At 46.4% G+C, this 13,721-nt stretch overlaps 1 protein-coding gene across 1 annotated transcript in view; it reads right to left on the bottom strand.

The window, feature by feature from the left end:
- SLC25A42 (solute carrier family 25 member 42) overlaps positions 1 to 13,721 on the bottom strand; it is a 79,122-nt gene that overhangs the window by 26,833 nt on the left and 38,568 nt on the right. The window contains exon 6 of the mRNA XM_038771806.1: positions 8,113 to 8,233. Within this exon, the coding sequence (XP_038627734.1) occupies positions 8,113 to 8,233 (121 nt within the window). The remainder of the gene's footprint in view (positions 1 to 8,112; positions 8,234 to 13,721) is intronic.

The following is a 13,721-nucleotide window of genomic DNA, read 5'->3' as shown; positions in this document are numbered from 1 at the left end:
CTCTTCTGCTCTTGCTGTTAACAGTCCCTTGATGGAGCTAAAATGGCTGAATTCAATAATAATAATATAATAATAATAATAAGCCACTAAATGACAGGTCAGTCAAACCCAGCCCCTTTCACAGATTACTTTTTCTTCTGTTTAAAACCGGATTTAATCTAGAATTTCGCTATACATTTCTTGGCCCCAGGAAAAACACCAAACCAGTTCTGGGGCCCCTTCAATTCTCCATTTACACGCACTCCCTCGGGAGCTCCTCTGTATTGTTTTGTTTGTTTGTTTTGTTCTTTGGTTATTTTAATGATATTTGTTAAGCACTTACTATGCTCCAGGCACTGTGCTAATCCTCTTAGTTGAACATTCCTCTTCAAACTCCTTGAGAGAACTGTCTATATTGGCTGCCTCCACTTCCTCTCCTCCAACTCCCTCCTTGACGCCCTACAAGCTGGCTTCTGGCAGAGCGGCCTAGCGGATAGAGCACCGGCCTGGGAGCCAGAAGGTCATGGGTTCGAATCCCAGCTCCGCTCCTTGTCTACTGTGTGACCTGGGGCGAGTCACTTCACTTCTCTGGGCCTCGGTGAACTCATCTGGAGACTGTGAGCTGTTCAACCTGATTTCCTTTGAGCCACCCCAGCGCATAGTACAGTGCCAGGCACATCGTAAGTGCTTAACAAATACCATTATTATTATTATTTGCTCATTCACTCCCATGGCTTCAACTACCATCTCTATGTGGATGACTCCCAAATCTACCTCTCCTGTTCTCTGCAGTCTCCCATTTTCTCCTGCCTTTGGGACATCTTTCTCCTTGGATGTCCTGCTGACACCTCAAACTTAACATCCACTCGTACCCTGTTCTCCCCGTGACTTTCCCATCACCAGAGACAGAACCACCATCCTCCATGTCTCCCAAGCCCGTAACCTTGGCATTATCTTCAGCATCTCTCTCATTCATCCAATTCCTGTCGGCTCTATCTTCATCACATCTCCAGAATCTGCCCTTTCTTCTCCATCCAAAACCACTGTGACCAGGCTGGTCCATGCACTTTGTCATGTCCCATCTTTACTACTGTGTCAGCCTCCTCGCCGACCTCTCCGCCTCCAGCCTTGCCCCTCTTCAGTCCAAACTTAACTCTGCTGCCCGGTTCATTTTTCTAAAACATCGTTCTGCACACACCGCCCCACTCCTCAAAACCCCCCAATATTGCCCATCCCTCTTCACATCAAGCAGAAACTCCTCGCTACTGTCTTTAGGGCACTCAATCAGCTCTAGCCGTCCTACTTACCCTCACTTTTCACCCACTACACCCCAGCGTGCACACTTTGATCCCCTAATACCATCCTACTGGCTGTGTCTCCCTCTCATCTCTCTCGCCGATGACCCCTTGCCAAACCCTCCCTCCTGCCTGGAAGCCCCTGCCCCTTCACATCCAAAAGACCACTACTCTTCCCCCTCTTCAAAGCCCTATTAAAGTCACATCTCCTCCAGTAAGCCTTCCTTGACTAATCTCTCATCTCCCCTCTTATTTTCCCCTCCTTACTGGGTCAAGAACACACTCAGCTCCACTGACCTCCAGCTCCAGCCCACCTCATTCACTCATCAACTTGGGCACAGGCTCAATTTCACCCTCTCGAGTCACCGTACAATCTCCAACCTCACCAACTCGGCAATCTGATCACAACCTCCTAACCTGCTTTCTTTCCCACTCAGTGCCTCCCCGTAACTCTGTCCCGTTCCCCCACAGAGACCTCCAATCTTTTGCCCTCCTCCAATTTTCCAAAGTCATCATGTCCTTTTTGGTCCACATACCCAACCTACCTTCTCTTGAAGCACAAACCCACCTTTCAACACTGCCCCCTCTACTGAACCCAACTCCCTCGCCCCTCGTCCCTCCACTGATTTCGTACCATTAATCTGCAACCCTAGATCACCTCCGCAGTAAACTTCTTGTGCTCCTGTGCATGAGCTGCAGATTGCTGCTGGTAGAATTCCCAACAGTAGGCTGACCTCGTCCATCTCAAACTTATCCTCACCTGCTTTAACTTTGCCCTCTCCTCTCGACGGCAACAATAAATCTCAATCAATCAATCAATCAATCATATTTATTGAGCACTTACTGTGTGCAGAGCACTGTACTAAGTGCTTGGGAAGTACAAATCGGCAACACATAGAGACAGTCCCTACCCAACAGCGGGCTCACAGTCTAGAATCTCCATCTTACTGACTTCCACTACCATTGCCTGCGCCAGCTGTTTCAAACTTTTAAATCCCTTTTCAAACCCCCTGCCCCCCCACCCCCCCCCACATCTCTTGGCCCTAATGATCTTGCCACAGTACTTCATCAATATCTGGCAGGCTCTCCCTAAAATCTTCCCAACTCCTCTCCAGTCCCTCCCACCTCCTGCCCTCTCCAAATCTCCTACCCTTCCGGGCAATATCTCAAAAGGAAACCTCCCACCTCCTCTCCAAATCTATCCCTCCACCTGCACCTCCAACCCCATCCCTTCGTGCATTATCAAAACATTCACCACCTCCCTTCTCCTCTACCTGACCACCTTCTTCAACCATTCACTTTCCAATGGCTCTTTCCACAGTGCTTTCACACATAATTATAGCTCCCCTATCCTAAAAATACCCTCCGTTGATCCCGTGGCTCCCTTCAATCATCTCCCCATCTCCCTCCTAACATTCCTCTTCAAACTCCTTGAGAGAACTGTCTATATTGGCCGCCTCCACTTCCTCTCCTCCAATTCCCTCCTTGACTCCCTACAATCTGGCTTCCGGCAGCGTGGCCTAGTGAATAGAGCACAAGCCTGGGAGTCGGTAGGTCATGGGTTTGAATCCCAGCCCCGCTGCCCGTCTACTGTGTGACCTGAGGCGAGTCACTTCACTTCTCTGGGCCTCAGTGACCTCATCTGGAAAATGGGTATTGAGACCGTGAGCCCCATGTGAGACAGGGACTGTGTTCAACCTGATTTGCTTGTATCCACCCCGGAGCTTAGTACAGTGCCCGGCACATTGTAAGTGCTTAACAAATATCATTATTATTATTATTTGCTCATTCACTCCCACGGCTTCAACAACAAGCAGCGTGGCTCAGTGGAAAGAGCACGGGCTTTGGAGTCAGAGGTCAGGGGTTCAAATCCCGGCTCTGCCAATTGTCAGCTGTGTGACTTTGGGCAAGTCACTTAACTTCTCCGTGCCTCAGTTCCCTCATCTGTAAAATGGGGATTAAGACTGGGAGCCCCTCGTGGGACAACCTGATCACCTTGTAACCTCCCCAGCACTTAGAACAGTGCTTTGCACATAGTAAGCGCTTAATAATTGCCATTATTATTATTATTATTACCTCTCTAGCCCCGAACTCTCTCCCTCTCTGCAGTCTCGCATTTCCTTTGGCCTCCAGGACATCGTTTCTTGGATGTACCACAGACACCTCAAACTTGACTTGTCTAAAACAGAAGTCCTCATCTTCTCACCCAAACCCTGTCCTCCACCTGTCTTTCCCATCACTGTAATAATAATAATAATAATAATAATGGCATTTATTAAGCACTTACTATGTGCCAAGCACTGTTCTAAGCGCTGGGGAATTTACAAGGTGATCAGGTTGTCCCACGTGGGGCTCACAGTCTTCATCCCCATTTTACAGACGATGTAACTGAGGGCCAGAGAAGTGAAGTGACTTGCCCAAAGTCACACAGCTGACAATCGGCGGAGCCGGGATTTGAACCCATGACCTCTGACCCCAAATCCCGGGCTCTTTCCACTGAGCCATGCTGCTGCTCTCCACAATACCACGACCTTATCTCACAAGCCCGTAAACTTGGCGCTATCTTTGATGCATCTCTCTTATTCAACTCACATATTCAATCTGTCACCAAATCCTGTCAGTTCAAGCTTCACAACATTACTAAAATCTGCCCTTTCCTCACCATCCAAAATCAATCAATCAATCGATCAATCAATCATATTTATTGAGCGCTTACTATGTGCAGAGCACTGTACTAAGTGCTTGGGAAGTACAAATTGGCAACATATAGAGACAGTCCCTACCCAACATTGGGCTCACAGTCTAAAAGGGGGAGACAGAGAAAAAAAAACCAAACATACTAACAAAACAAAATAAATAGAATAGATATGTACAAGTAAAATAAATAAATAAATAAATAGAGTAATAAATATGTACAAACATATATACATATATACAGGTGCTGTGGGGAAGGGAAGGAGGTAAGATGGGGGGGACGGAGAGGGGGACGAGGGGGAGAGGAAGGAAGGGGCTCAGTCTGGGAAGGCCTCCTGGAGGAGGTGAGCTCTCAGCAGGGCCTTGAAGGAAGGAAGAGAGCTAGCTTGGCGGATGGGCAGAGGGAGGGCATTCCAGGCCCGGGGGATGACGTGGGCCGGGGGTCGATGGCGGGACGGGCGAGAACGAGGTACGGTGAGGAGATGCTACCACATTAATTCAAGCACTTATCCTATTTCGCTTTGATTACTGTATTAGCCTCCTTGTTCATCTCCCGGCCTCCTTGTCTCTCCCCACTCCCGTCTCTACTTCATTCTGCTGCCCAGATCATTTTTCTACAAAACATTCAGTCCGTGATATTTCCCCACTCCTCAAGTACCACCAGTGGTTGTCCAGTCACCTTCGCATCAAACAAAAACTCCTTATTACTGGCTTTAAAGCACTCAATCGCCTTTCCCCCTCCTACCTTACCTCATTAATTTCCTATTACAATCCAGCCCACACACGTCGCTCTGCTAAAGCAACCTAGTTACTGTACCTTGATCTCATTTATCTCACCATTGACCCTTCACCCACATCCTGCCTTTGGCCTGAAACTCCCTCCCCCTTCATCTCCAACGGACCGCCACTCTCCTCACCTTCAAAACCTTACTGAAATCACATCTCTTCCAAGAAGTCTTCCCTGTAAAAGTCATCATTTCCCCGACTCCCTATTTTTTTTTGCATTGCCTAGGCATGCTGGTGAAAGAGACTGAGAAAAAGCAGGCAGAGAGAGAAGGAGAGCAAAGTAACCTCTATTTGGATGTCCCACTGGCACCTAAAACTTATCCCTGACTCATCTCTCTCATTCAACTCACATATTCAATAATAATTGTGGGATTTGTTAAGTGCTTACTGTGTACCAGGCACTGTACTAAGCGCTGGGGTGGATACCAGCAAATCAGTTTGGACAGAGTCCCTGTCCCACATGGGGCTCCCAGTTTCACTCCCCATTTTACAGATGGGGGAACTGAGGCCCAGAGAATCTGCCACCAAATCAACAGTCTAGAATTCACCCTTTCTTCTCCATCCAAACTGCTACCATACTGATCCAAGCACTTAGCACATCCCACCTTGATTATTCCAATGGCCTCCTCGCTGCCCTCCCTGCCTCTTTTCTCTCCCCACTCAAGTCCTTATTTCACTCCACTGCCCGGATCCTTTTTCTTTCATTCATTCATTCAATCATATTTATTGAACGCTTACTGCGTGCAGAGCACTGTACTAAGTGCTTGGAAAGTACAATTCAGCAATAGAGACAATCCCTGCCTACAACGGGCTTACAATCTAGAAGGGGGGAGACAGACATCAAAACAAGTAAACAGGCCTCGATAGCATCAATATGAATAAATGGAATTATAGATATATACACATCAAAACAAGTAAACAGGCATTAATGTAAATAAATAGAATTATAGATACGTATATATATACACAAGTGCTATGGGGTTGGGGGTGGAGCAAGGGAGCGAGTCGGGGTGATGGGGAGAGGAGGGGGAGCTGAGGAAAAGGGGGGCTTAGTCTGGGAAGGCCTCTTGGAGGAGGTGAGCCTTTGGTAGGGATTTGAAGGGGGCAAGTGTGATTGTTTGGCGGATTTGAGGAGGGAGGGCATTCCAGGCCAGAGAAAGGACGTGGGCCCAGGGGTCAATGGCAGGACGGGTGAGAACGAGGTTAGCACCAGAGGAGCGGAGGGTGCGGGCTGGGATGTAGAAGGAGAGAAGGGAGGTGAGATAGGAGGGGGCAAGGTGATGGAGAGTTTTGAAGCCAACATTCGGTGGTTGCCCACCCACTTCCGCATAAAGGACAAACTCCTTACCATCGGCATTAAGACACTCAATCAGCTCTCTTCCCACCTTACCTCACTGATTCTAGACCCCTTCTAGACTGTGAGCCCGTTGTTGGGTAGGGACCGTCTCTATATGTTGCCAACTTGTACTTCCCAAGTGCTTAGTACAGTGCTCTGCACACAGTAAGCGCTCAAGAAATACGACTGAATGAATGAATGACTTCCTATTACAACCCAACCTGCACACTCTGCTCCTCTAATGCCAACCTACTCTCTGTACCTCGATCTCGTCCATCTCCCCTCCGACCCCTTGCCCACATCTTCTCTCTGGCCTGGAACTCCCTCCCCCTTCGTAGCTGACAGACCACTCCTGTCGCCACCTTGACAGCCTTTTTAAAATCACACCTCCTCCAAGAGGCCTTCCTCGACTAATCCCTCATTTTCTCTACTCCTTCTCCCTTCTGCGCTGCCTTTGCCCTTGGCTCGGTATCCCTTAAGCACTTGATATTCATCCAACCCTCAGCCTCTAGGCGCTTATGTATATATCCTTAATTTATTTTAATGTCTGGCTCCCCCGCTAGACTCTAAGCGCCTTGTGGGCAAAGAACAAGTCTACTAACTCTAATGTACTGTACTCTCCTAAGTTACTGGAAGTCTGCACACAGTAAGTGCTCAATAAATAACATTAACTGATTGATACTCTCTAAGCACTTCCCCCTCCCCCCCGCCGTAGTACTTAGGTATTTATTTTTATATTCAGTTCCTTCCCTTATCTGTAATTTATTTCAATGTCTGTCTCCCCCACTAGTCTGGAAACTTCCTGAGGGCAAGTATCAGCTCAATTTCTCTGTTGTACTCTCCCAAGCAAGAAGTACAGTGTTCTGCTCACAGTAAGCCTTCAATAAATACACTTGAGTGAGTTATTGAGTGGAAAGAGCACGGGCTTGGGAGTAGGAGGTCGTGGGTTCTAATCCCAGCTCCGCCACTTATCATCTGTCTTATCAGCTGTGTGACTTTGGGCAAATCACTTACCTTCTCTGTGTCTCAGTTACCTCATCGGTAATACGAGGATTAAGTCTCTGAGCCCCACGTGGGACAACCTCATTACCTTGTATCTACCCCAGCACTTAGAACAGTGCGTAGCACATAATAAGTGCTTAACAAATGCCATCGTTATTATTATTATTGAAAAAGTACAAAAGCCAGGCTACCAGTCCCAGGACGGTGGCTACTTTTGTTGCGCCTACCTCTTCAGCCCCCACCAGTTACAAAACAATCCAGTTTGGGCAATCTTTCCCTTGAAAGAATTTAGACCACAATTCCAGTAACGCCCAGGTATTTAATAACATAAAGAGAAGACAGCACCAAGAGCTGCAAACGTTAAGCAGCACGGCACAAGGGACAACCTATTTGGGTGCCCAGCACGGCCGGGATCCCGCATAGGCCTTTGAAGCCAAGCCCTCATTCGTTGCTGATGACACCCTCAGTGGTGTTTTCTTCAGTCAATCACATTTATTGAGGACTTACTGTGTGCAGAACACTGTACAAAGCGCTTGGGAGAGTACAATGCAACAGTATAAGAGACACATTCCCTGCCCGCAGAGGACAGCTATTTTATTAACCTAGGGCAATAGATAATACACCCAACTTGCACATTTTCACGTAGATACGCTAAGTATTTTTTTCTTGGGTTTCTGTTTCCTTGGTAGGTTGCACGGAGGAGACCAAGTTATGAGCTTTTGTTTATTAAAGTCTGTTAGAGTCTTTTCCTCCACTCGGCATGCTTTCCCCCTAACATCAATGGGAATAGCCCCTGCCAATTTCAACAGAAACTAATGCCCCCCCAGGAGAATCCGTCCTGAGATATTTACTTTCCCCTCCAGGAGAATGCTGAATTCACCAACTGTACTGACTCCTTCTGACATGGAACCCACAAGGAAACAAAACCGATATGCCTGCAGGATGATATACAAGCTAAGGTTCTAAATCAGCAGGGGGAAAAAACAGCAGATATTATAACACTGGCCTCGGTGTACTTACCTTGGAAACAAGAGGAGTGGGTAAGACTGTCTCCACATCGCTCTTCCTTAAACCCACATGACTTTCCTTCACACCATTACCCATACCAGTCACGCTTACCACAGTGGAAGAGATCCCGTTCCTGAAGGAAAACAAGATGGAACATTTTGTAAGAAAAGAAAGGACTTGCAACCCCAGAGAACGAATGGCTTCCCTCTCACTTATGACTCTGCAACAGGACATATTCAGTTTTATTTCACCTTTAGCAAGTCGATTCTGTGGCTGAAAGTCTGAGTGCCTACAGGGATATTTAATTTTTACCGTTATCACTGATTTCCAAAACCCTTTTTCACCACATAAACTGTATGCAATCACCTTTGCCACTGAAATACTGCCATCTCAAGTTCATTGAAAATGGTGAAAATTTCCAAGAAACCAACCCTCATAACCCACCAAACTTCTCAAGGGGGAATCAGGAATTGCATTAGTACCTTTTCACAGTAGTAAGAAGAAAAATTTCTGTTGAACAAACTCCCTTCCTATAGCTACTAGGAATTCCTCGGAGGTTTTTGCTTAGCTTTGAGAGATCCTGAGAGAACAGGCTTAGTGCTTATTGAAGAAAGAGAACCAGTCTTAAGAAAATGCTTATTTTTCCCCCTTTCGTCTTCGTGACTTTCCCAGGATAAACAAAAGTCAAGATACCACAGATGTTTTGCTCGCCTGTTGCCCATTTAATCACCCATTTTGACCACCGATATTTGATCTTTATTACATATTTTGTAAACTATCCGTGATATGTCTGAAATCCACCTAAACTTTTGTGACTTCAGGAGATTGATTTCGTTCCCCTGGGTCTCAAAGCCCTCGTATTTAAAACTGGGCTACTATGACCATCTGCTTTATTATTACAGGAACACAAAGTACTAACAAACACTTCTAATGTGCTTTGAAGACTTGAAATCGGTTTTATAAATAATATGCAGTCGGCCTAGTGGAAAGAGCCCGGGACTGGAAGTCTGGAGACTGAGTTCCGGTCCCAGCTCTGCCACTTGCCTGCCGGCTGTGTGATCCTGGGCAAGTCACTGCACCTTTCTGTGCTTCCAATTCCTCATTTGTAAAAGGGGGATAAGATATCTACTCTCCCTACTTCTTAAGGCTGGGAGCCTTGCGCGGAACAGGGACTGCGTCCAATCTGATGCTCCTGTTTCTGCCCCGGGGCTTAGAACAGGGCATGACGTGTAGTGTTTAATAGCATCGAAAAAATAAAATCTGAACGAGAACCAGGAAATGCCTTAGTCTTCCCCTTCTTCTCCTGCCTCTCCTTGCTCTTTCCCCTCTCCTGACTGCCAATGAATTCTCTGCTACCCCACTTGCACGGTGCTTAATAGACGCTTCAAATCCCAACCGGCCACTTTTTAGGGAGGGAAAAGCAGAAAGGATTAAGGGCACATAGAAATTCTTCCATGTGGAACAGGGACTGTGTCTGACCTGACTGACTTAAGAGCACAGGCTTGGGAGTCACGGGTCGTGGGGTCTAATCCCGGCTCTGACACTTATCAGCTGTGTGACTTTGGGCAAGTCACTTAACCTCTCTGCGCCTCAGTTACCTCATCTGTAAAATGGGGATTAAGACTGTGAGCCCCACGTGGGACAACCTGATTACCCTGTATCTACCCCAGTGCTTAGAACAGTGCTTGGCACATAGTAAGCGCTTAACAAATACCATCATCATCATCATTACCCCAGCGCTTAGAACAGTGCTGGACACATGGTAAGCACTTAATACATAATAATAATAATAATAATAATAATCTTAGTAATAATAATGTAACAGGATGATGACTGAATTCATGCTACCCCGTAGAACTCACATTCTATTGGTTTTCTTCCTGTTGTCTTCATTTGCTTGTTTGCTTTACTCCAGAAGGGCCTGATCTCCAAGAGTAAACTGACATGGGGAGTGACAGCAGCAATAATAATAATAACAATAACATTTATTAAGCGCTTACTATGTGCAAAGCACTGTTCTAAGCGCTGGGGAGGATACAAGGTGATCAGGTTGTCCCAGGGGGGGCTCACAGTCTTAATCCCCATTTTACAGATGAGGTAACTGAGGCACAGAGAAGCTAAGTGACTGCCCAAGGTCACACAGCTGACAAGCGGCAGAGCTGGGATTTGAACCCATGACCTCTGGCCCCCAAGCCCGGGCTCTTCCCACTGAGCCACACTGCTTCAAAGATAGATGTGTTTCAGTTGCTAAGAGTTGTTATTTATTGAGCCCCCTCAGTGTGCTTAGCAGTTACAATTTAAAACTTTAAAAGGAAAACAGTTCCTCCCAACTTGGGGAGCAAAAGGAATTTGGACAAGATCAAGTTCCCTTTAACAACATTAACCAAGTTTTCCGAGGGACGTGATTCTTGGGCCAGGACTTTAAAAAAAAATAAAAGTTTAGTTAGCTAGTTCAATGTGTTACAAGCATGCTCTTTTGTCTCTGGAAAAGAATTCCAGCTAACTGATGGCATGAACAATTCTTCCCATTTAACAGCTTAAGATGTGAAAACTAGCTTAGTGGGTGGATTTCCTCTGCATTTCTAATTTTTACCCACCTGGGAAGCAAAAACTGATTCTGTCTGGGGTTTTCTCCACAACTAACTCAACAATAGGCCATATGAAACATTTTCAGTGGCACTTGGAAATACTTGCATTGCAGAGCTTGTCTCCCCACAAACGGCTTGATCCTACTCTCCTGACATCGTACAGTGCTTGGCACATGGTAAGCGTTTAATGAATACAATCATCGTTATTACTCAAAGTGAATTAGACACTTCAGGGGGTGCGTTGATTGTCTTCAAGCCACTAGACATCATTCAGGGAATTAAGACTGCAATTTACTAGAAGGCTCCAAACAGCTTGGAAAAATATATGCACCCCTGAAGGAGCCAAATATATACCCAGAGAGAAACTTACTCACCTGACACGAGCTGAACTCCTAGCTGACAAAGGGACCACTCAGCCACAGACCAAAATATGACATAAGATCAGTTTGACCAAAATATGCCTACACAGATTGGTCTGATATCATAGGATGGATGTGGCTGACCAGAAGAACAACCATCATCACATGGTTCCCTTCCATCATTAATTAATTGTATTTATTGGACACTGCACTGTACTTACTAAGTTCTTGGTAAGAACTAAATACTAAATACTAGAACTAAATACGATTGATTGATGGATTCTTGGGAGAGTACAACATAATGGAGTTGGTAGACACATTCCCTGCCCACAACGAGCTCTCCAAGCATCCTGTTGTGACTACCGGAGACGGAATATTGGGCTGGATGGATCATTGGTTTGTCCCAGTAACGGTATTCCTCATGGCCTTAGTTTCACTCTGATCCACCACATGAAATAGACCGCAAGTCTCCAAACCAGCGGAACCAGACGGAAGACCCTAGGGACCCTAAGTTTAGGGAAGCTGGGTTCCTCCTATTCCCCAAAGTGTTTCCTATTTACCTACACACATTCCTATTGTTGGCTTTTTGGGGCAAGATTCTTGGCGAGGAGGTGAATACAAGGTTGATGTCAAACCACCTAGATGATTTCCAAGGCAAGAGGAGGTCAACAAGACGGCACCGGGGTACTGCGTTCATCACTCAAGCCAGACTGGCTTAAGGGAGCTTTTGGATGTGAGTGCAATGGCATTCTACGGGCATAGGTGCCAACTCCATGGGGACAGTGAGAAGCGAATGAACTGACCCCCGAGGCTTGCTCATCTCAGCTTGGAGTTTCTGATCGAGATTGAAAAACCCCACAAAGACGACTACCCCAGCCCCATGGCACTTATGTCCACAAGCCACAACAATAATGATTACTATTGTATTTGTTAAATGCTTACTATGTGCCAGGCACTGTACTAAGCGCTGAGGTAGATACAAGCTAATCAGGTTGGAAAGAGTCCCTGTCCATATGGGGCTCACAGTCTCAATCTCTTTTTTACAGCTGAGGTAACTGAGGCATAGAGAAGTGAAGTGACCTGCCCAAGGTCACACTTGGTACTTGTTTAGCACTTACTATGTGCCAAGCATTAAGCACTGGGGTAGATACAAGTTAATCAGGTGGGGCACAGTCCCTGTCTCACATGGGGCTCACACTCTTAATGCCCATTTTACAGATGAGGTCATTGAGGCCCAGAGAAGTGAAATGACTTGCCCAAGGTCACACAGCACACAAACGGTGGAGCCAGGATTAGAACCCAAGACCTTCTGATTCCCAGGTCTGTGCTCTATCCTCTATGCCATTCTGCTTCTCCCAACTACTGTATCGTACTCTCCCAAGCGCTCAGTACAGTGTTCTGCACACATTAGGCACGCAGTAAATGCCATTGATTTATGATTTCTTAGTTCTTTGAAGCCCGTCCCCTCTCAATTCCCACCTCCCCTTAAACTCCCCACCCCATTTTCTCCTCCACCTTCAAAACAAAAGGTTGGTGCCTATCTGTTTCCAAATAGCACTACTGGAGTGTCAGTTTGTCTCACTTAAAAATGATGAGGTTTCCCAACAGAAAACAAAAAGCCCTCTGTACTAGACTTCAGGCTCTTCAAGGGCAGGGATCGCATCTCACACTGCTCATAAGTTCCCCGAGCATCCGGGCCAATGCTTTGCACCCAGCAGACACTCGAGAAATATGGCTTCTCCCAGAGGGACACAACATGGAGCAAAGAAGGAACCTCACATTTTCCTTGCACGGTCTAAATTCGATCCTTACCCTCGTAAATTCTAATACAATTCCAAGCTTCATCATCATCATCAATCATATTTATTGAGCGCTTACTATGTGCAGAGCACTGTACTAAGCATTTGGGAAGTACAAATTGGCAACACATAGAGACAGTCCCTACCCAACAGTGGGCTCACAGTCTAAAAGGGGGAGACAGAGAACAAAACCAAACATACCAACAAAATAAAATAAATAGGATAGATATGTACAAGTAAAATAAATAAATAAATAAATAAATAGAGTAATAAATATGTACAACCATATATACATATATACAGGTGCTGTGGGGAAGGGAAGGAGGTAAGATGGGGGGATGGAGAGGGGGACAGGGGGAGAGGAAGGAAGGGGCTAAGTCTGGGAAGGCCTCCTGGAGGAGGTGAGCTCTCAGCAGGGCCTTGAAGGGAGGAAGAGAGCTAGCTTGGCGGCTCTTTTGGCAGCTGAATCTCAAAAGAATAAGCATCTCACCTGGACTGCAGTCACTGGAATGGACGAGCATTATGGAAGTTACCTAAAAGTCACAGCCCTTCCACAAGCCAGTAGCCCAAGTCAGGGGCAGGCCAACTAAAACAAGTCAGTTAACAAGATAGTCCATTAACAAGATAACAAAACAAGATACTCTCCGGTGACGGTGACTGCATGTAGGTGACAGCAGGGGTGACAAAGAAAGGATCCACCGCCAGGCCACAGAGGTTTACTCACTTCCCCAGCTAAGCGGGTGTTCCAGTCGGGAAAACCACTAATCCAAAATCTCTCTGACACACCTCAAACCCCCCAGAGGCTGATTCTGGTCCGTCTGGTTTATAGGGTGATTTGTTAGTCTGCATACGTGTCCGCGCACGTTGTCTTCGAC

The sequence above is a fragment of the Tachyglossus aculeatus genome, chromosome X1, assembly GCF_015852505.1.
Source record: "Tachyglossus aculeatus isolate mTacAcu1 chromosome X1, mTacAcu1.pri, whole genome shotgun sequence".
NCBI lineage: Eukaryota > Metazoa > Chordata > Mammalia > Monotremata > Tachyglossidae > Tachyglossus > Tachyglossus aculeatus.
Note: the sequence above shows the minus strand (reverse complement) of the source record. Positions and strands in the feature narration are given on the sequence as shown.